Consider the following 20,727-nt stretch of genomic DNA (forward strand, 5'->3'; position numbering starts at 1 on the left):
TGCCCCTGAGCTATGGCCCTTCCCCTAAGCGGCATTTCCTCTCCTATGTGTGACAGAAGGAACACAGGAAGCTGTCTTATACTGAGCCAGAGAAATAAACCAAAGGAAGAGGCCCCTCAGTGAAGCTTGCAAAAAGTCACAGGCCAATACATGACTGAAATAACTCATTGATAACAGGGCTGGGGAGTCAGTATGTCAAACCTTCGACTCCGACTCCTCTATTTTTCTATTGTCCGACTCCTTCATAAATGGCAAATGTATATTAATTTATTAATATTAATAAATTAATATTAATATTAAAATATTAATTTTATTTTGAAGCCAGAGTCAGTACATTTCTTCCAACTCCGACTGCACCCAAAATTGCTTCCGACTCCACGACTCCGACTCCACAGCCCTGGTTGATAATAAAGTACATATATAGTTCAAACCACATAATGTAATATAATTACATACAATAAACAATAAGAGGCTGGTATATCAGTAGAAGGAATGAACACAAAACAATCCAAAATCATGTTTCCGTAAAGTTAAACAACCAACATAAAATCTGTATATATACAGGAATAATAAGCAGTCCAAGTTCTGTATATCAGTTAATAAAACCGTAGAGTTAATTAAATGACAAACTCCAGAATGTTTTCATTTCCATGCTGCTGCAGACGACGACTGTGATGGGACAGTGTTTTCATTTCCACTGAGTCAGACCATTGGTCCGCCTAGTTCAGTTTTGTCTGTACTGGCTGGCAGCAGCTCTCCCAGGCAGGTGATATTCCCTTCCCTATCTGGAGATGCCGGGAATTGAACTGGGGACCTTCTGCATTCAAGGCAGCTGCCCTACCACTGAGCTCCAGGTCTTCCCCAAATGAGGAAGATGGTTTGAATTGAGGGGAATCTTAAATGGAGCAAGGTAAGGGAAGTGCCACACAGAAAGCACCCTCAGATAAAATGAAGACTACAATAGGGACAACTTCTCCGTTGATTTACTTCATTGTAAAAACAACTGGTTGACAACTGTACTTTGTCCTGTGTTCCTTTCCCAGGCTGATGATTTGGATGCAGAATTAGAAAATGCTGCTCATTATATGAAGTTTGCTGCAGCTGCTTATGGTTGGCCCTACTACATAATGACAAACCCTTTTACAGCACTCTGTAAGCTTAAAGGTGATTGGTAGGTAGACCCATAGGCTAAAATATATCAGGAAGTTTAATTTTGAATGTTATATGTTGACACAAATAATAAAGTAGCTCATTGTACAAGAAATTTGCTGTCTGCAATATAGCATTTGAGAATGGTGTACCTGTACTTTAGCCTGTTAAAGACTTTTCCATAATTCATGCAAGAAATCACATTTCAAAATACAGTTTTTAAATGGCTATATCTCATTTTTTCTTCCTCTGTTTTTGATTTCTAAGCTGTAGAAACAGCCCAACAGAGACTGATATAATTGGCAGCGATCGGCTTAACATGCATTTTGGATCCATCTTAAACATAACAGGGCTGCAGTATAGAGACTTCATTCATATCAGCTTTCACAATAAAGTAAGCAGTTTGAACAAAAATCAAGCAAGCTAGTTTTCAGTAACTTGTTGATTTTTAAATCTGGAAACAAAAGGCTTTTTCCAGTTAAGGTGTTGATGTTGGTGGTTAGACCAAACCAGGATGTCTGCAAAATATTTCAAAACAGAAAACTTAACAGTCTTTAATATGCAACAAACATATTCAACAAGGATGATGCAACATTGCACTCGTAGCAAAGGGTATCTCCATTGTCTACTCTGAGTAGGACTTAGTTGAATACAACCTGTGGTGATTATAGGTTATAGCTAACTAACTTTTGCTCAAAATAGACCACTGAAATGAATAGATCATGTTGGTCATGTCTGTTAACTTCAATGGATTTATTCTGAATAGGACTAACATTGGATGCAGTCCTAGAAAACAAAGTTCTTCCAAAATACAAAGGGTGGTATTCAATGCACTTGTTCTATTCGCCAAGAATTTCTGCTTGAGCAACAGAACTTCCTCCCCTCCTCTCCCCATGCATATCCTGGCCTCACAATCTGCTCCAGAGAGTTGGGGAAACCCCCAGAACTGATTTAGGGGGCATGAGGGAGAGAGGAAAGGGAGGTGAAGTTGTGTTGCGCAGCCAAAAGTCCTTGCACTGACAGAAAAAGTTCATTGAACGCCTCCCCAAATCCCAAGGATTTTCCATCTGTTGGTTAAACAGCAGGTTTAAGAAGTACTGCTACACATAAAAGTATACTTGATGCATTGGCTACTGCCATAAATGGCTTTTAAAAGGGATATATAACTATGTGGTGGATGGGTCCATTAATGGTAGACAGTAGAATGAACTTCCTAATGGTAAAGAGCTGTTCAACTGCAGAACAGACTGTCTTGGGAGGCAATGGGCTGTCCTTCACTTGGAGGTATTCAAGTGGTAGCTAGATGGGCATCTCTCAGGGAAGCTGCAGTTGCATTGTAGATCTTGCGCTGAGCGATCAATGGGTTGTATTAGATGACCGCTGAGGTTATTTCCTGCTCAGTTAATTCTAAAATGCAGCTCCAAGGTACTGAGGCAGTCCTCAGTACCTATCAGTCAGATAGATGCTAATAAAGGAATGGACTTTTCTCTGCTTACAAACTTTCCAGAGGCATTTGGCTAGCCTTGTTAGATAACAAAATGCTGAGCTAAATTGCCCAATGTGGAAAATTTCATGTTTTCATGCTGCATTTTGTTTTTTTAGATTTTTGAAATCCCGTTCTTTGTTGCATTGGATCACAAAAAAGAGGCTGTCGTAGTAGCTGTAAGAGGAACTTTGTCATTTGAGGTAATACATTGGTGCATGGTTTACATTGTATTTTTTCTTTCTATAGCTTAGCATGGGTATTTACTGGCGAATGGTCTTGGAGGATTGATACTAACATGTTGAGTCAGCAACGTTAGTTCGAGGATCTAGATGGGACTTTTAATTACTTGATGGTTCTGTCTATCCTCGAGGGCAGGATAGCCAATGTGGTGCCCTCCTGATGTTGCTCCTCTCAAACTCTCATCAGGAGAAGCTTAAAAATAATAATTTGTATGTGCATTACATAAATGCAAATGTAAATTCTGCATGTTGTACTTTATTTCAATTACCATTGGTAGAATTTTCAGGAGATTTCCAGGTAATGGCAAAGTTTGGATAATTCTGTATATGCAAATATACTGCATTGGAAGCCACCTCTTTTACATGATAAATTAATACCATTCACGCACAAGCCTATAGTGTCTGACACAGTACTTGGTTCACCATTTTTTAAATTACATTTCTTAAGAAATATTAAGTAACAAATCAAATGCATCACTTAATGATATGCAGCAGTACTCCCACATCTTTCTGCTTTGTATATCTTAGAAGTCCAGTATCACTGGACATTGATGTTAAAAGGTGTTCTCCAAAAGATCACAGACTTTCGTTGTTATGTACCTTCAAGTCGATTACTACTTATGGCGACCCTATGAATCAGCAACCTCCAATAGCATCTGTTATAAACCAAGCTGTTCGGATCTTGTAAGTTCAGGTCTGTGGCTTCCTTTATGGAATCAATCCATCTCTTGTTTGGTCTTCCTCTTTTTCTACTCCCTTCTGTTTTTTCCAGCATTATTGTCTTTTCTAGACAATCATGTCTTCTCATTATGTGTCCAAAGTATGATAACTCCAGTTTCATCATTTTAGCTTCTACTGATAGTTCTGGTTTAATTTGTTCTAACACCTAATTATTTCTCTTTTTTGCAGTCCATGATACACTCAAAGCTCTCCTCTAACACTACATTTCAAATTAGTTGATTTTTCTCTTACCCGCTTTTTTCACTGTCCAACTTTCACATCCATACATAGAGATTGGGAATACCATGGTCTGAATGATCCTGACTTTAGTGTTCAGTGATGCATCTTTGCATTTGAGGACCTTTTCTAGTTCTCTCACAGCTGTCCTCGCTAGTCCTAGCCTTCTTCTAATTCCCTGACTATTGTCTCCATTTTGGTTAATGACTGTGCCAAGGCATTCTCCTTGACAAGTTCAATGTCCACCTTGTCAACTTTAAAGTTACATAAATCTTCTGTTGTCATTACTTTAGTTTTCTTGACGTTCAGCTGTAGTCCTGTTTTTGTGCTTTCTTCTTTAACTTTCATCAACATTCATTTCAAATCATTACTGGTTTCTGCTAGTAGTATGGTATTGTCTGCATATCTTAAATTATTGATATTTCTCCCTCCAATTTTCACACCTCTTTCATCTTGGTCCAATCTCGCTTTCCGTATATGTTCTGCATATAGATTAAACAAATAGGGTGATAAAATACACGCCTGTCTCACACCCTATCCGATGGAGAACCGATCGGTTTCTCCATATTCTGTCCTTACAGTAGCCTCTTGTCCAGAGTATAGCTTGCATTTCAGGACAATCAGATGCTGTGGCACCCCCATTTCTTTTAAAGCATTCCATAATTTTTCCCTGACCATCGGCAGTCAAAGGCTTTGCTGTAATCTATAAAGCACAAGGTGATTTTATTCGGAAATTCTTTGGTCCATTCCATTATCCAATGTATGTTTGCGATATGATCTCTGATACCTCTTCCCTTTTTAAATCCAGTTTGGACATCTGGCATTTCTCGCTCCATCTATGGTATGCGCTTTTGTTGTAGAATCTCGAGCATTACTTTACTTGCATAGGATATTAAAGCAATAGTTTGATAATTACTGCATTTCCTACGATCCCCTTTCTTTGGAATTGGGATATACATTGAACGCTTCAAGTCTGTGAGCCATTGTTTAGTTTTCCATATTTCTTGACACATTTTTATCAAAATTTGGACAGATTCAGTCTCAGTAACTTGTAACAATTCTACTGGTATGCCATCTGTTCCTGGTGATTTGTTTTTTCCAAGTATTTTAAGAGCAGCTTTCACCTCACATTCTAAAATTTCTGGTTCTTCATATGGTACTTCCGTGAATGAATCTGTCATCCTTGCATCTCTTTTATAGAGTTCTTCAGTGTATTGCTTCCATCTTCCTTTTATTTCATCTTGGTCAGTCCCCTACTCATCCCTACTCATGGTTTAAATTTCCCTTTAATTTCTCTAATCTTTTGGATAGGGCTCTTGTTCTACCCTTTTTGTTGTTCTCTTCTATTTCTATACAATAAGTATTTTAATAGCTCTCTTTGTCCCTACATACTAGTCACTGTATTATTGCATTTAGGGTTCTGACCATGTTTCTATCTCCTTTCGTTTTCCCTCTTTAACCATTTTATAAGATTGTCGTCAGTCATCCATTGAGGTCTTTCTCTCTTTTTAATGAGAGGTATTATCTTCTTGCATTCTTCCCTGATAATGTCTCTGACTTCAATCCATAGTTCTTCTGGTTCTCTGTCAACTAATTTTAAAGTCTCAATTTCCTTATTTGATCTTTGTATTCTTCTGGGATGTTACTTAAATAGTATTTTGGCATTATGATTGCTTTGTTGGTCTACTTTAGCTTTACTCTGATTTTCAATATTACCAGTTCATGATCTGTACCGCAGTCTGCTCCTGGTCTTGTTTTCTCAGAAAGTATGGAACTTCTCCATCTTCTGCTACCAATTATACTGGTCAACACTAATTTTATTGCCAATGATGTTTGATCGATTTTAGGGTAACTTTGTGTCACTGATTCCGAATATGTCATCGGTTTTGCTAGATTGTCTCTAATTTTTGAGATAATGGATGTCCCCATGGAAAAACATAACAAATTCAAAAAATTTAATGGTCAGGCATAGCCTACCCACAAATGACATGGAAACTGTCTCAAATCATACAAAGGTAAACACATGAAATACCTAATGGCGTTGTATTCAGTACAATAACATTAAAATAAAGTAAGCTGATTCAGATAATCACAATTAATGCATAGAAAAACGCTGTGTGTACGATTTTCTTTTATGTGGGGCATCAGGACAATCACGTTGGAGGCTCCAGCAGTAGTCTACCATCATGTGTCCGTCCCATCTGCCTTGATACCTTTCCTTCATCACCTTTATATCCTGATGGAACCTCTCCCCTTGTTCCTCACTAAAATCACCAAGATTATCCGGAAATCTGTCTAAGTGGCTATGGAGATAGTGTACCTTTATGCTCATATTAGTACCCAAATGTTTAAAGTTAGCGAACATGTTTTGCACCAATTCTTCATAATTGTCTGCTTTGTGGTTACCCAAGAAGTTCTTGACAACTGAGACATAACTGCACCAGGCAGAAGCTTCAACATCATTCATAAATTTAGTGAAATTCAAATCATTGATGAGTTTACGAATTTTAGGACCATCAAAGATTCCTGTTTTTAATTTTTCCATAGTCAGTCCAAGGAACGATCTACAAATGTATTTGAAGCAATCACCATCTTTGTCCAAGGCCTTAACAAATTGCTTCATCAGTCCAAGCTTGATATGGAGTGGTGGGAGAATGATTTTTTCTCTGTCAAGCAATGGCTTGTTAATGATGTTCGCTGCACCTACACTCATGTGTTCCCTTGAAGGCCATGTCACTTTTTTCCAATGATCTCGCTTTGCCCTACTATCCCACAAGCATATGAAACAAGGGTACTTTGTGTATCCACTTTGCTGCCCAAGCAAGAAGTTCACCATCTTTAGATCAACACAAATAGACCACTGGTGCTCATGATAGCAGAGCTTCTGCAAGACCATTTTGATATTTTCATATTCTTCTTTAAGTTTTGTTGAGTGAGCAATTGGAAGAGATGCATAGCGGTTACCATTGTGCAATAAAACACATTTCAAGCTTCTGGTGGAGCTGTCTATAAAAAGCCGCCAATCTTCTGGTCGATATTCCGGTAGTCCCATTTGGAGAAGAAGTCCAGGAATGTTATTGCAGTATACAAGTTCTTCATCTTGGCTGAAGTATGGAAGAAGTCCCTCCTCTCTTGTCCGATAAGCTGTTATGTTAGCTTCCAGCTGTAGACAGTTCTTTTCCATTAGCCTGGATGCTAAAAGTTCAGATGCTTGCTTTGACAGACTGAGGTCTCGTACCAGATCATTGAGTTCTTTTTGGGAGAACTGCTCAGGTGTTGAAAAGCTTTCTTCATATCCACTTCTAGGGCTACCACCTGTGCTACACTCTATGTCCAGCATTTCTTCAACATCTGACAATGGAAGGTAAACACAGGTATGGGAACGTCTTCGCTGTGTGGCACAGACAGGTTGCCTTGCTGAGTCCAAATCAGGATACTCCCACTTATGTTTCTTGTAGCGATTGAAGCCTTTCACATTCACAACACAAAAATAACAATCATCGTGATGGTTTTGCGGCTCTCTCCACACCATAGGCACACCAAAGTTTAAACGTTTCCTTTCTCCATTTTCCCACTGTCGTAGGCACTCTACACAGGCTTTGCAAACCTTATGGGGAGCCCAAGACTTTTCTTCATCTCCAAGCTTTACTCCAAAATAAGCAAGATACGCTTGTTTTACAAAGTCAGTGATGTTTTTTCTTTGTTTTTGCAGAGTGTATTCGCCACAAATGTAGCGGAATGCATTAGGATTGTTTAAGCAGCCTCTTCGTGACGAACTCATATTCCTCTTCAAAAAAAAAAAAAATTATCAGTATGATATTATATGCAGTGGATAAACTTGCAAAACAATGTTCAAGAGTAAAAAGACAGACTAAACCCTGCTGCATATGTCAGCAGCTACAGGTCGTATTGGAGTACAATCGTCATTTGAGGGGTATCCATTATCTCAAAAACTAGAGCCAATTCGGCAAAACTAATGCCATTTTTGGATTTAGCAGCCCCAAAATACCCTAAAGTCATTCAAACATCCTTGGCAACTAAAACAATTTTTTTGTTGTTGGGCTGATTGACTATTTGGTGATGTCCATGTGTACAGTCGTCTTTTCGTTTGCTAAAAAAATGTGTTTGCAAGAAACAAATGATTGGCTTCACAGAATTCAGTAAGTCTTTCTCCTGCTTTATTTCTGTCTCCTAAACCCCATTTTCCCACAAGTTCTAGTTCTTCTCTGTTCCCTACTTTTGCATTCTAGTTCCCCATGATTATCAGAACATCTTGTTTTGCTGTACAATCACTTTCGTCCTGTACTTCTACATAAAATCTCTCAATTCTTCTTCTTCTGTGTTTGCTGCTGGAGTGTAGACTTGGATTATGGTTATGTTGATAGGTTTCCCATTTAATCTTATTGGTACCACTTGCTCAGACCTTGAATTATAGCTCCTAATTGCATTTGCTACATCACTTCTCACTATTAAAGCAACCCCGTTTCTTCCTAATCTCTCATTTCCTGCATAAAATATTTTGTAGTTGCCTGATTGAAAATGTCACATACCCGTCCATTTTAATTCACTCATGCCAAGTATTGTAATGTTGATGCGTTCCATTTCTTGCTTGACAATTTCTAACTTTCCCTGGTTCATGCTTCTCACATTCCATGTTCCTATTGTGTACGTCATACAACTCCGGACTCTCCCTTCGCATCTGTGTGCATCAGCCTTTGGGCTTCCTTTCGGCTTTGACCCAGTGGCGTCATTAGTCACAGCGCTACTCGTACATGTCCGTTGTTCTTCCCCAGTAGCTCGCTGAGTGCCATCTGACCTGGAGGTCTCATCTTCCAGCACAATCTCTTGTTGTATTTTGGATTCTCTGTTCATAGGGTTTTCGCTGCAAGAGGTATTCACTGGTGGTTTACCACTGCCATCCTCTGAGTTTGCATGCGTCTTAGTCTGGTGTCTCAGCTTCGACCATTCTGTCTTGGGTGCCCCTGCTAGGAGTGTAGCCTCTTGGTCTAGACTCCTGATGGCATTGCTCTAAGCTTCTTTGACACTCTCAAACCCCCTAGGTGGGCATCCTAGTCAAATACTAACTTCAGTTATCTTATCTTGTCTGTCTGCTTTATTTTCTCGATCTCACTACTATAAACTGTACCGTCCATATCCTATATAATCAAGTATATTTGATCCCTCCACTGTTTGTTGGTTGGCTTATGTGACTTGTTGGTTATTCCTGTGATTAAATTAATATGTTCATAGCTGCAGTATCTCATATGGAGCCTAAACAAGTGATCCTCAAGGGTAGCCAATGTGGTGCCCTCCAGATTTTTTTGGACTACAACTCCTATCACTGTTAATAGGTGGTGTACTGGTTAAGGTGTTGGACTACGACCTGGGACACCAGGGTTCGAATCCCCACATGGCCACAAAGCTCACTGGGTGACCTTGGGCCAGTCACTGCCTCTCAGCCTCAGAGGGAGGCAATGGTAAACCTTCTCTGAATGCCGCTTACCATGAAAACCCTATTCATAGGGTCGCCTATAAGTCAGAAACGACTTGAAGGCAGTATATTTACATTACAACTCCCATCGGCGTGTCAGCATGGCCAGTGGACAGGGATGTTGGGGGTTGCAGTCCACAATATCTGGAGGGCACCACATTGGCTACCCTTGCTCAAGATGTTATATGCCATTATTACTTCCTCCCTGAATACCTTGTTTATTAAATTCTCTGTCATCTGATGTCTAATGGTATCAACTCTGGGACACAATATCCCTGACACTGGCAGTGGGTGGTGATATTTGAGTATGTCTGGCAGCCAGTGAAAGTGCTTAACCTGAGTTTCCTTTATTTTACATTTAGGATATTCTCACGGATCTCTCGGCAGATTGTGAAAACTTGACTATAGAAGATGTTCTGGAAAATGGTCTTGTACATAAGGTCAGGAAGCATTTCTAAAATATAGTTTTATATTGGCTGAAAATCGAAAGCTGAATGTTCCTGTGTGAACAGTGAGGGTTGTGGCTGGGGAGGGTGTGAGGCTTGGAGAGAGTCCTGGGAGCCAAATAAAGAAGGCTACTAAGGGCCACATTTGGCCTGAGCCGGAGGGTCCCTACCCCTGCTGTAAAGACTGTTGACAGGTGACATTTTCTCCCTTCTAGATTAAGAGACTATAACTTGAAAGCTAGCAGGAAGAATGAGAGGCCTATGCTAGTGCTGCCTTGCATAACACTTATTTGTGTTAAAACACTTATATCCTGCCTTTCTGTCCTAAAATGGAATGCTCAAACCAGCTAATGGCCATTATAATAGCTATCAATAAAACAAATAAATAAGCAAACAACATTTGATAAAACTTGGCAGATATTGATTCACATTAACAGTGTCCTGCTGAAAAGCACATCTAAAAGATAATTTTAGCAGACACCTAAAGGCACAGAGAAAAAAAGCTAACCAGATTTCATGGGACAGTGAGTTCCACAGCCTGGGTGCTTCCCTGAATGGGGCTGATGGGAGTTATAGTTCAAACCATCTGGAGAGGACCATATCTTCTGGATCCGCACAAATAAAGATGGCATACTCTTCCTTTTCCAGTTCTTTGCAACAATTATTTTTCTAGCTGTTAACAAATCAGCTGCCACCTCTAGATCATATTCTGGAACTGGATCTTTCAAAAATCCCAGGGTAAAAAGTAAAAACCAGGGATGTTGTGGGGGGATCAAATGGAGATGCTGTTTCTATCATATTCAACAAGGATGATGCAACATTGCACTCATAGCAAAGGGTATCTCCATTGTCTACTCTGAGTAGGACTTAGTTGAATACAACCTGTGGTGATTTCTTGTCTTCTAGGGGATAACCCAGGCTGCCACCTATATTTACAGAAGACTAATAAACGATGGTATTTTGAACCAAGCCTTCACTGTTGCTCCTGTAAGTTGTGGCTTCCAAACTCTGGGGACTGGCCTCTGCCTCCTTGAACATGTTCTGTTGGAAACATTTAGCTGAAATACTCATTTCATCAAGATTTCTGTCTGTGTTCTAGCCCTTTTTGTGTTTTATATCTAGGAATATAAGCTTGTTGTTGTCGGCCACAGCTTAGGAGGGGGAACAGCCTCCATATTGGCTATCATGCTCAAAAATACTTTCCCAAACTTGAGATGTTATGCCTTTTCTCCGCCAGGGGGTTTATTAAGGTAAGTTTTATGATAACTTCTGTTTTCATTTCAGGACAGAAATCCAGTCTGAAGAGACCAAACTTAGCTTAGTACCTTAGTTTTGATACACCTTAAAATTATAGCCTGACATTTTATGCAACACTCAGATGTATTGTTAATGACCATTAGACCACACAAAGGATTAAACAAATTCATAGAGAATAACCCTATCAATGGCTACCCATCATGACTGCTGTGTTCAGTCGGATGCAGTCTACCTCTGAATGCTAGTGGGAAGAGCTCTGTTGCCCTCAAGTCCTGCTTGTGGGCTTCCCATTGGGCATCTGATTGGCCACTGTGAGACGACATGGGTCCCCTTTGGCTTGATCCAGCAGAGCTGTTCTTATGTTCAGGAATATTTGGACATGAGCCACTATAATGGGGTCTCAGGTGAGTTTGGGAGGAATTGATGTGAATTGAGCTGCTTTAGTTCTGCATATAATTTTTCCCCTTGTAAAGGATGGATTGGTTTCAAAGCACATGTGATAGATTATGATTTCCCTAGTTTAGTTTGGCCTCCTCTATTAAGCGCAGTATGTACTTCCCCTCTATTCAGAAAGATCTGAGTGGGTAAAAAAATGATGCTGTTACATAGTTTATAAATAATGACAAATAGATTGGTTTTGATAAAAATATGCTTTTTTAAAAACAACAACTCACAAACAAAATAATACTGCTCCAGGTTTATTCATATGCTGACAGATTTCTGTGTCTAAGATCAGATATGGATTGTCAGTCTGGAAGGAGAGAATGGATTTCTACAGTATGTGATCACTACCACATGTGTAGGTCTGTGTACATGTGGAAGCAGATAGGCAGAACTGGTTTACTAATCCACACAGGTTTTTTTTCCTGAGCTCAACAAGATCTGTACTGGGATTGCACATGTGGAGCAACTTTTCCATGAACGCAAGGTCCATATTGCACACAGACACTGATGGGCAAAGAATGTATGCAGGCATTATGCACATGAGGTGAAAACAGAAATCATTGTCTTGGTAGATAATTCTACCAAATGCTGGTTCATTTGAAAAGTCTTGAACTTTGGAATGTGATCTGAATACTCCAACATTTTTAAAAGGGGGAGATTTATTATTGTGGCGCAAATAGTAATAATATTGTGCAATTTGCTCTTGCTTAAGGGCCTTTTAAATTTCCCCCCAAATAAAGTAAATTAGAGCACTTTTACAAACTCTTGCAGTCTATGTTTGTAACATTGATAATAGGTTTCAGATAGCTTGTTTACTTTACTTTCCCCCTTCTTTTTAAGCAAATCGCTTGCGGAGTATACTAAACAGTTTATCGTATCTGTCATTGTTGGGAAGGATCTTGTTCCAAGGTAAGGCTATAACTTACTCTGTGATTCAGTTTGAAAGTGACAGCCTTGGGCAGATGACTTCAACAGTGCTTATCTTCCCTCCCCCTCACTTTTGTGTATCAAACAGGTTAAGTATGCCCAATATGGAAGACCTGAAGAGACGGATCATTAGGATAGTTGCCAACTGTAACAGACCCAAGGTAAAAACAACAGGGATATATTGCTGCTGATTTTAAGCAGCACTGGTTACCCTGTCACCATTTCTCAAATTTGGAAGCAACTTTTCTTATTTTTAAAATTTGTATTCTGTTTAATTGTTGATACCTCCAAGGCAGAGGTTCCCAAACTGGGGTCCATAGACCACTAGTGGTCTGCAAGCTTCATTCAGGGGGTCTATGGTGTGTCCACTTTAAATATTAAGAAGCAATTTTATTGCTTCTTTTATTCCTTATATCATCTTGTTTCATAGAACTATAGAATTCAAATTGTAATACGATAAAATGCAACATAAGAAATAAAAGAAGCAATAAAAATGCAATTAAATCAATCAGCATCTAGCACAGCACATTACAATTGCTACAACAGGCAGAAAAATCATCAAGACCACCAGCAATTTTCAAGTGGTCCGTGGAGTGAAAAAAGTTTGGGAACCACTCCTCTAAGCGGGTTATATAGAACGTAAAATATACATTAAAATGATCAAAAGTCAGAAATTACAACTAAGTTGACTAAAAATAAATAAATTCCAGGTATACATACATTTAAGAAAAAGAAAATTGCCTATTAAAATCTATGTCAACCTTAACATATCTGGGTGGTAGGCTTGCCTAAACAAAGAACAACTCCTTATGTAGAAAAGTTTACTTTGCCTAAAGTTGCTCTGTCTTGAACTTGATACCCGAGTATTTGCGGTACTTGGGTTTAGCTTCCCCTCCCTCTTTTCAAAGAGTGGTTTAATGGTGTGGAATAAAAATGGAAATGGACTGCCTTCAAGTTGATATGAATAGCGTTTTCATGGTAAGCAGTATTCAGAGGGGGTTTCCCATTGCCTCCCTCTGAGGCTAGTCCTCCCCAGCTGACTAGGGCCTGCTCAGCTTGCCACAGCTGCACAAGCCAGCCCCTTCCTTGTCTGCAGCTGCCAGCTGGGCTCCTTGGGACCATGCAGCTTGCCCACGGCTGCACAGGTGGCAGGGCACATAACCCGAGCCACTCACTGTGGGGTGATCTTTAGCTGGCCCTTTACACCCAGGAGACACAAGCAGGGATTTGAACTCAGACTCTGGACTCCCAGCCAGGCTCTCCTCCCCACTGTGCTATACCAGCTGTGGTGTGGAATAAAAGCATGGATAATTTGCTGCTTGATGCCTGTGTGATACCAAGTAATGATTTGCATGGGTTCTAAAGCCTCCCTCAGTTTAATCATTTGGTAGATAGGGAACTATAACAGTATGGTGAGAAGGCATGAACTGGAGATGAGTAATGAAAGTCCTTGGATTCTGGTGAACATGTGCATTGCATGTAGAAAGCTTCATTCTAGACTGATCCCAGCATCATCTCAGTTTAAAGAATCTTGGACAGCAGGGCTAGGAAGATATTGGAGTTTTCTTGCTGCCCATAAGCATAGACAGAAATATATTTTTTCACAAACTTGCGCCATAAGGGAACTTTCAAACGTAGTTTGTAATATGGCATTGAGCTGCATATTTAAAGGCAAAGACATATTCATTAGGCTAGTGTGGGCCTCTTCCACAAGCCTAATCACCTATTTGAATCCAGATTTGAGATTTCATTCTTTAATTTGATTTGCATTGTGGGAGCAAGGAGGTAGTAGAACTTAAGAACTGCACAGACACCATCATTTTGGAATAGCACAGATTTAAAGTGGGTGTGGGTGTTCTTTAATAATTTGTTGCATGCACAAATCAGAATGATCTTACCTAACCAAATGGCTTCACAGTTTCTCATCTGTTCCCTTTTTGTGTATATTCCATCATGCAGTACCAAATCCTATTGCATGGATGCTGGTACACAGTGTTTGGAGGAGAACCTGATAACTTTCCAACTGAACTGGATGGTCGAAACCAAGATGCTTTGACCCAGCCTCTCCTAGCTGAAGAGAGCTTAATGGTTCATCGGTCTCCTTCTTATGCTACTCTGGATGACAACTCACCTTTAAATTCTCTGCTTCAGTATCCTCATCTCTTTCTCCCTGGGAGAATTATCCACATTGTAGAAGAAAACAGCACAAGAAGGTAAATGACTAAGGCTGCAATCCAGTACACACTTATCTGGGAGGAAGTCCCATTTGTTTGTACACCGCCCACAGAGCTTGCTACGGGCGGTATAGAAATCGAATAAAATAAAATAAAATAATAATTGAACCCAATAGAGCTTACTTCTGAGTAGATATGCACTGGATTGCAGCCTAACTCTGGTTATCAGTGCACATATGCTTCCTAGTGCTCTCTCACTCTGTTATAAGTCCGCATTCAGGAAGCTTTTAACAATATTTTTGGTAATTAGAGCGAAGAAAGGTCTGTACATGTGGAACACTGTTTGCAGAACATAAGATTGTATTCAATTAAGTCCTACTCAGAGAAGACCCACTGAAATTAATGAAATTAAACTAGCTGTTAATTTCAATGGGTCTACTTTGAGTTGGGCTAGCACTGAATTCCATAGTCCCACATCTGCAACACCACATCAGCTGATGCAGAAAAGTTCAGAGACACAATTGCACAGGACTAAAATGTTCTGTTGTATGCACAACAGTTGGCTACAGAATGGTACTCAAAGAGTGCTTATCAATGGTTCCTCCTGAAATTGTGGGGAGGTAACAAGTGGGATACTGTAGGGCTCAGTCCTGGGCTCACTGCTCTTCAGCATTTTATTAATGACTTGGATGAGAAGGTACAGAGAATGCTTATCAAATTTGCAGATGATACAAAATTGGGAGGGATAGCTAATACCCTCGAGAACAGAAACAAAATTCAAAGGGATCTTGTTAAGCTGGAGCACTGGGCTGAAAACAACAGAATGAAAGTTAACAGGGATAAGTGCAAACTTCTACACCTAGGAAAAAGAAACCAGCTGCAGTTATAAGATAGGGGATATGTGGCTCAGCAATACTCCATGTGAGAAGCATCTTGGGATTGGTGTTGATCACAAGCTGAATATGAGCCAACAGTGTGATGTGGCTGCAAAAAAGTCAAATGCTATTTTAGGCTGCATTAATAGAAGACGTTTCCAAATTGCATGAAGTATTGGTTCCCCTCTACAGTAGGGCCCTGCTCATACGGCAGGTTACATGCCAGCCCCCCGCCAAAAAGTGAAAACTGCAGGAAAGTGGGGCCCTACTGATCAGCTGTAGCATGGGGAGCTTGCGCGCTCCATCTGATCACTGTCAGCTGAAGCGTGGCGGCTGGAGCTCCCCGTGCTCCATCTGATCACCGCACTGGCGGCAGTATATTAGCGGAACACTGAAAAGTGGGGCCCTACTGTATTTGGCACTGGTTAGGCCTCATCTTGAGTACTGCATCCAGTTATGGACACTGCACTTTAAGGAAGTTGCAGACAAACTGGAACAGGTGCAGAGGAGGGCAACAAGGATGATCAGAGGACTAGAAACAAATCCCTATGAGGAAAGACTGAAAGAACTGGGCATGTTTAGCCTTCAGAAGAGAAGACTGAGGGGAGATATGATAGCACTCTTCAAGTACTTGAAAGGTTGCCACACAGAGGAGGGCTGGGATCTCTTCTCAATTGTTCCAGAGTGCAGGATACGGAATAATGGGCTTAAGTTGCAGGAAGCAATATTTTGACTGAACATCAGGAAAAACTTCCTGTTAGAACAGTACGACAGCGGAACCAATGACCTAGGGAGTTAGCTGGTGGGTTCTCAAGAGGCAACTGGACTGCCACCAGTTGGGTGTGCTTTATTTTGGGTTCCTGCTTTAAGCAGGGGGTTGGACTCAATGGCCCTTCCAACTCTAAGATTCTAAACGTGGCTACTGAAAAATGACTTTGCTGTATCATCCTCTGTTTTTGAGCCTACTCATCTCTACCATGTGGTCTAGAAGCTGGTTCTTGGGGTAGTGGATCCAGGATTTCAAATTCTGCCAATTGTGCAGAAAATAAGGCTCCACTAAAATATCCCATCCCGTCTCATTTATCCTGTTGTTTGCATGCTCTATGGATCTTAGGATATGTCTCTAAATCTGACCCAGTGAACCAATAAGTTGAGCTGTTACAATCGTTTATAATACTAAGCTAGTCCAATCAATCAAATTTTATTCAAAAAGGTGGCAGGTCACCTGTCAAAACATTAGAAATGTAGTGTTCTGTTTACAATATTTATACACTACTTTTCCCATACTCGAGGCAGTTTACAGAAAAACAAGACACTACAGCACTATTTTAACAGCCAAAACAGTAATTGAGAGCACCCGCACGCCCATCAAGCTAGCCTCTCCAAAATGTACCCAAAAAGGTTTTTCAGCATTTTCAGAAGTCCATAATAAAGAAAGGAGGTAATTCCAAAGCCTTGGGGCCATTGCAATAGACTCTGCTCATGGTCATTGGACTACATGACATGAAGGGAACAGGGTTTGACCCATAGATTTCCACAGTGAGTTTGAAGGTTCATACAGGAAGAGGCCTCTCAAGTCATGTCAAGTTCCAGGCCGTGAAGGGCTTCACAGGCAGGTGCTAACACCTCACTTTTTTATTTGTAGTTGTGGTGTTGATTACCTATTAAGCTAGCTTTGTAGCTAGCTTGTTTATACTAACCAGTTGTTGCTTCAGTGAGAGACGGAGAGCAATAAAATAATGCAGGATATATAACTGTAATTTTCTTATGCCTAGTACACGTTTTTCAGGAATGTGATGTTTTAATTTGTTTAGCTTAATGCAGAAAAGGGACTTTATTTTTAAATACCACCTAAAATTTCTGACGGGGTTAAGCACTGAACACTTGTCTCTACTGGGCTCTTGTCCTAGAGAGACTGTTCCAATTTTGCATTTGCAGTAAAACCTGTGCAACTTCCCTGTCTTGGATTTTTGTTGATCTCGCAGAAACAGATTCTATTTTAATAGCTTTCTGCAGCAGGACAGTGTTAACTCCATGTCCAATAGGGCTTATGTTGCAGAAAACTATTTTCTGTTAACGTTTGAAAAACTTTAATAAAAACTTTAAAAACTCTGCCTCCAAAAGCCCACCCCTTTTTGCTTTTGCAATATTTTCCATTTGGACATACAGAAGCAATTTTCTTACAGTAGTTTACATCCTCGGCAAACTCTTTTCATACTGACTTGTGTGCTAATGAACCCTGCACGTTGTAGATTATAGGGTGTGTGTTTGCTTTTACAGGAAGCTGCCTTATATTGAGTAAGACCATTAGTCTATCTAGCTCAGTATTGTCTGCACTGACTGGCACTGACCTTGCCCAGCCATACCTGCAGGTGACAGAGATTGAATCCAGGACCTTTGCAGCTCTGCCACTGTGCTATGGCCCCTTCCCCTAATGAATCTGATTTATATTCCCTGACCCTTCAATGCCAGTGCCTGGCCACCTTTCAAAAAATTTTTAAAACCAACTCCAACAAAACAATGTCTTAAAAAAATAAAAACTTTGTACCAGTATTTAAAAAATTAAAAGCTTGGGACGGGGGAGTCTTTGCTGGATGCTAACAAAAGTGCTAGCCTGCCTGTAGAAGGTGTCCCACAAGTGGGTGCTCACTGGCTGCTATCTTTGTAAGGTTTGATGGCAGTGGACACTTAGAGAAGAATCTTGCTTTATTGTCTCAGCACATGGCTGGATTGACATGGGAGAAAGCAGGGGGGGAAAGTATCATGGAGAATACCTTGTTAGCAATGGCCTGGCTGGTGGAAGACTTGCTAATGGTAAACTGTCTTTCAGGGCAGTCTGGCAAAACATGCTGGCTTGGTTCCAGCTTTTTCTGAAGATCAACTTCTTTTTCCTGCCCACCCTAGAAAAGAGGATGCAGTCCTGCATACAGCAGCAGGGAAGGGGAACCTGTAGCCCTCTAGCTGGTGTTGGACTCCCAACGCATGTCAGCCCTTAGGTCCTCAACTTAGCCAATGGTCAGATTATGGGAGTTGTAGTCCAGAGTGTCTGGAGGACAATGGGTAGTGCCACTGTGCTACGTTGTCCAAATTTAACTTTGCACTATTGGAAATACAAATATGAATCTAATATTACAGTATGATGGTAACTTTTTTAAAAGAGGGGAGGGGGGACAGGAGAAATATTGACATGATGTAAAAACCCCAAGTCTTTTAAAGAGGGAATGCAGGAGGTGTTTTTCAGGTTAACTGGGTTATACATTTACTGGGTAGAAAGCAACTTCAGTTTGCTCCAAGGGCCTGTTAAAATAGAACAGGGGCAAGTAGGTTTACATTTTGTTTTCTAGACCAACAGGATGGTCTTCTAAGAACACTTTATGTATTGTGTACTGCTTGGTACATGAAGTGGGATGGGGAATCTGCAGCCCACAGCCTGTTTTCACCTGAAGGCAAAAGAAGGTAGCAGGGACTGGGAAAAACAAAATATACAGTGGAAGGAAGGGGAGCCTTTTATCTGGAGTTATCCCTCTCCCAGCAGCCCACTGGGTAAGGGGGAAAGGATTGTCCCTTGACTTGCCTGCTGCCAGTTCCAAATAGATTGCTCGTGCTTGCTGTTGTTCTAAAACTACACATACCAAGCATTTGAAATATTTGCTGAAATAAGGGGTGCAAGTATTTTATTGATTATAAGTCATTTTTGGTTCACTTCTGTGAAGAAAAGTGACTAACAAATTTAAAAAATAATATTCCACTGACATGTTGACTTTTTTCAGGTGGTGCTCTTCAGATGTCAAGTACACTGCCAGCTGGTCAAAAGAAACTGCCTTTGGTTATATTTTAATAAGCCCCAAGATGATAACTGATCATATGCCAGACGTAGTCCTCAAAGCTCTAAATAGCTTGGCTCAGGAAAATGCATCTTGCATTTCTTGTCGAGCACAAGGAGACTTTTCTACAAACATTGTATAATTGCACACCAACGACAGCAGCCTATCTACTGCGTTCAAGAGAGTAGCCATCATGACTAAAATGTAGGAGCTGCAGGCAAAGATCTTCAACATTTTCAGGATGGAGAGAATACACTTCACGCTGCAGATTCTTCTGGTTTACTCAATTTACTGGATCCTTTTTAAGATGAGCTGCTTCATTTTAACAGAAGCATGTGAGCCTGTCACACTATTTAATTGTTTGTATATTAAAGGCTCTACAATGTGGCACCTGGCACTGAGAACCATTTGACTGATGGGGAAGGAAGACAGTACCAGCTAGAGTGACCATAGAGCATTAATACTTTAGGGTCTACTTCTGCCTCCTACAAGAAAGGAGTGACCTCACATATGCTTTGCACAGCAGAGCTGCACAAACCTGCAGATTTATAAAGCGCTTGTAAAAAGGAGACAAAGGAATGTGAAGAGATTAAATTGAAGACAACCGTCCACCTATCTGGCCAGGCAGAGGTGAGCCAGACCACTCTGCCTATTGTGGCATTACTGTATGTGTCAGAAACACCTCCTTTTTTTTCCTATTGAAGCTTGCATTTTATATAACTTTTCAAGGCTGTTTGGATTCATGTGCAATATTTGTTTTGTTTACAGTTCAATGCCGCTCAGTGTACATTTAATTATATAGAAAGGTTAAAATCCTTGTGTTGCTCTTATTAATAAGATTCTACACTGCTTATTCTTTAGGATAACCTTCTAGAATCATTTGGATGGATTATACGTCAAAACCTGTTTTTAAACTTTTTCTACCTGTAATCTTGTAGTTAATGATTCTCCAGCAAATAAGGTTTCCAAGATGAAGTTTTACTAAATCCAAGTCCTTGAAATGCTACTTGCGAAGTAGTAGTACTGGTTTGTGATTGTATTTTGTTCATAATTTACTTTGTAGTTCAAACTGGAGATTAAGAATTTTTTTTTTTTTGCTGCATTAAGTTTCTGTCATTCTTTGGCTTCTCATCTTCCCAAAAGAGAACTCGCATGCTATAAAAACTTATTGTACTTTCCCTTGTTCTCAAAGTGAATCAGATCCCTCACACCTGGCCACTCCTTGCTACCTATGAGCTGACTAACTCTTTATAGCAGCAGCAAGCTCTTACTCACTCCTACAAGGCTAGATTTACAAAGGTCTGTAATGTCAACTACAGGCCTTCTGAAGGGCAATTTAAGTAAGCTGGAAAGGAAGACTGCAGGGAGAAGAGAGTCGCCCTAAGGGACTAGCAAAATGCCTATTATTCCTACTATAGCACTGTCCTTTTAAGCAGCACTTTCCTTCATTAGGTAACG

At 40.3% G+C, this 20,727-nt stretch overlaps 1 protein-coding gene across 3 annotated transcripts in view; it reads left to right on the forward strand.

Moving 5' to 3' along the window:
• Positions 1-20,383, forward strand: part of DAGLB (diacylglycerol lipase beta) — a 33,222-nt gene extending 12,839 nt beyond the window's left edge. Inside the window, exons 7-16 of one of the 3 annotated variants that reach the window (XM_061600230.1) lie at positions 1,044-1,171; positions 1,417-1,543; positions 2,752-2,835; positions 9,685-9,762; positions 10,675-10,755; positions 10,891-11,018; positions 12,310-12,378; positions 12,485-12,557; positions 14,356-14,609; positions 19,216-20,382. In XM_061600230.1, coding sequence (XP_061456214.1) covers positions 1,044-1,171; positions 1,417-1,543; positions 2,752-2,835; positions 9,685-9,762; positions 10,675-10,755; positions 10,891-11,018; positions 12,310-12,378; positions 12,485-12,557; positions 14,356-14,609; positions 19,216-19,411 — 1,218 coding nt within the window. In that variant the 3' untranslated portion in view covers positions 19,412-20,382. Of the gene's footprint in view, positions 1-1,043; positions 1,172-1,416; positions 1,544-2,751; positions 2,836-9,684; positions 9,763-10,674; positions 10,756-10,890; positions 11,019-12,309; positions 12,379-12,484; positions 12,558-14,355; positions 14,610-19,215 lie in introns of all 3 variants that reach the window. The other 2 variants (XM_061600229.1, XM_061600228.1) reach the window with 2 other exon arrangements.
• Positions 20,384-20,727: the final 344 nt, after the last annotated feature.

The sequence above is a fragment of the Rhineura floridana genome, chromosome 17, assembly GCF_030035675.1.
Source record: "Rhineura floridana isolate rRhiFlo1 chromosome 17, rRhiFlo1.hap2, whole genome shotgun sequence".
NCBI lineage: Eukaryota > Metazoa > Chordata > Lepidosauria > Squamata > Rhineuridae > Rhineura > Rhineura floridana.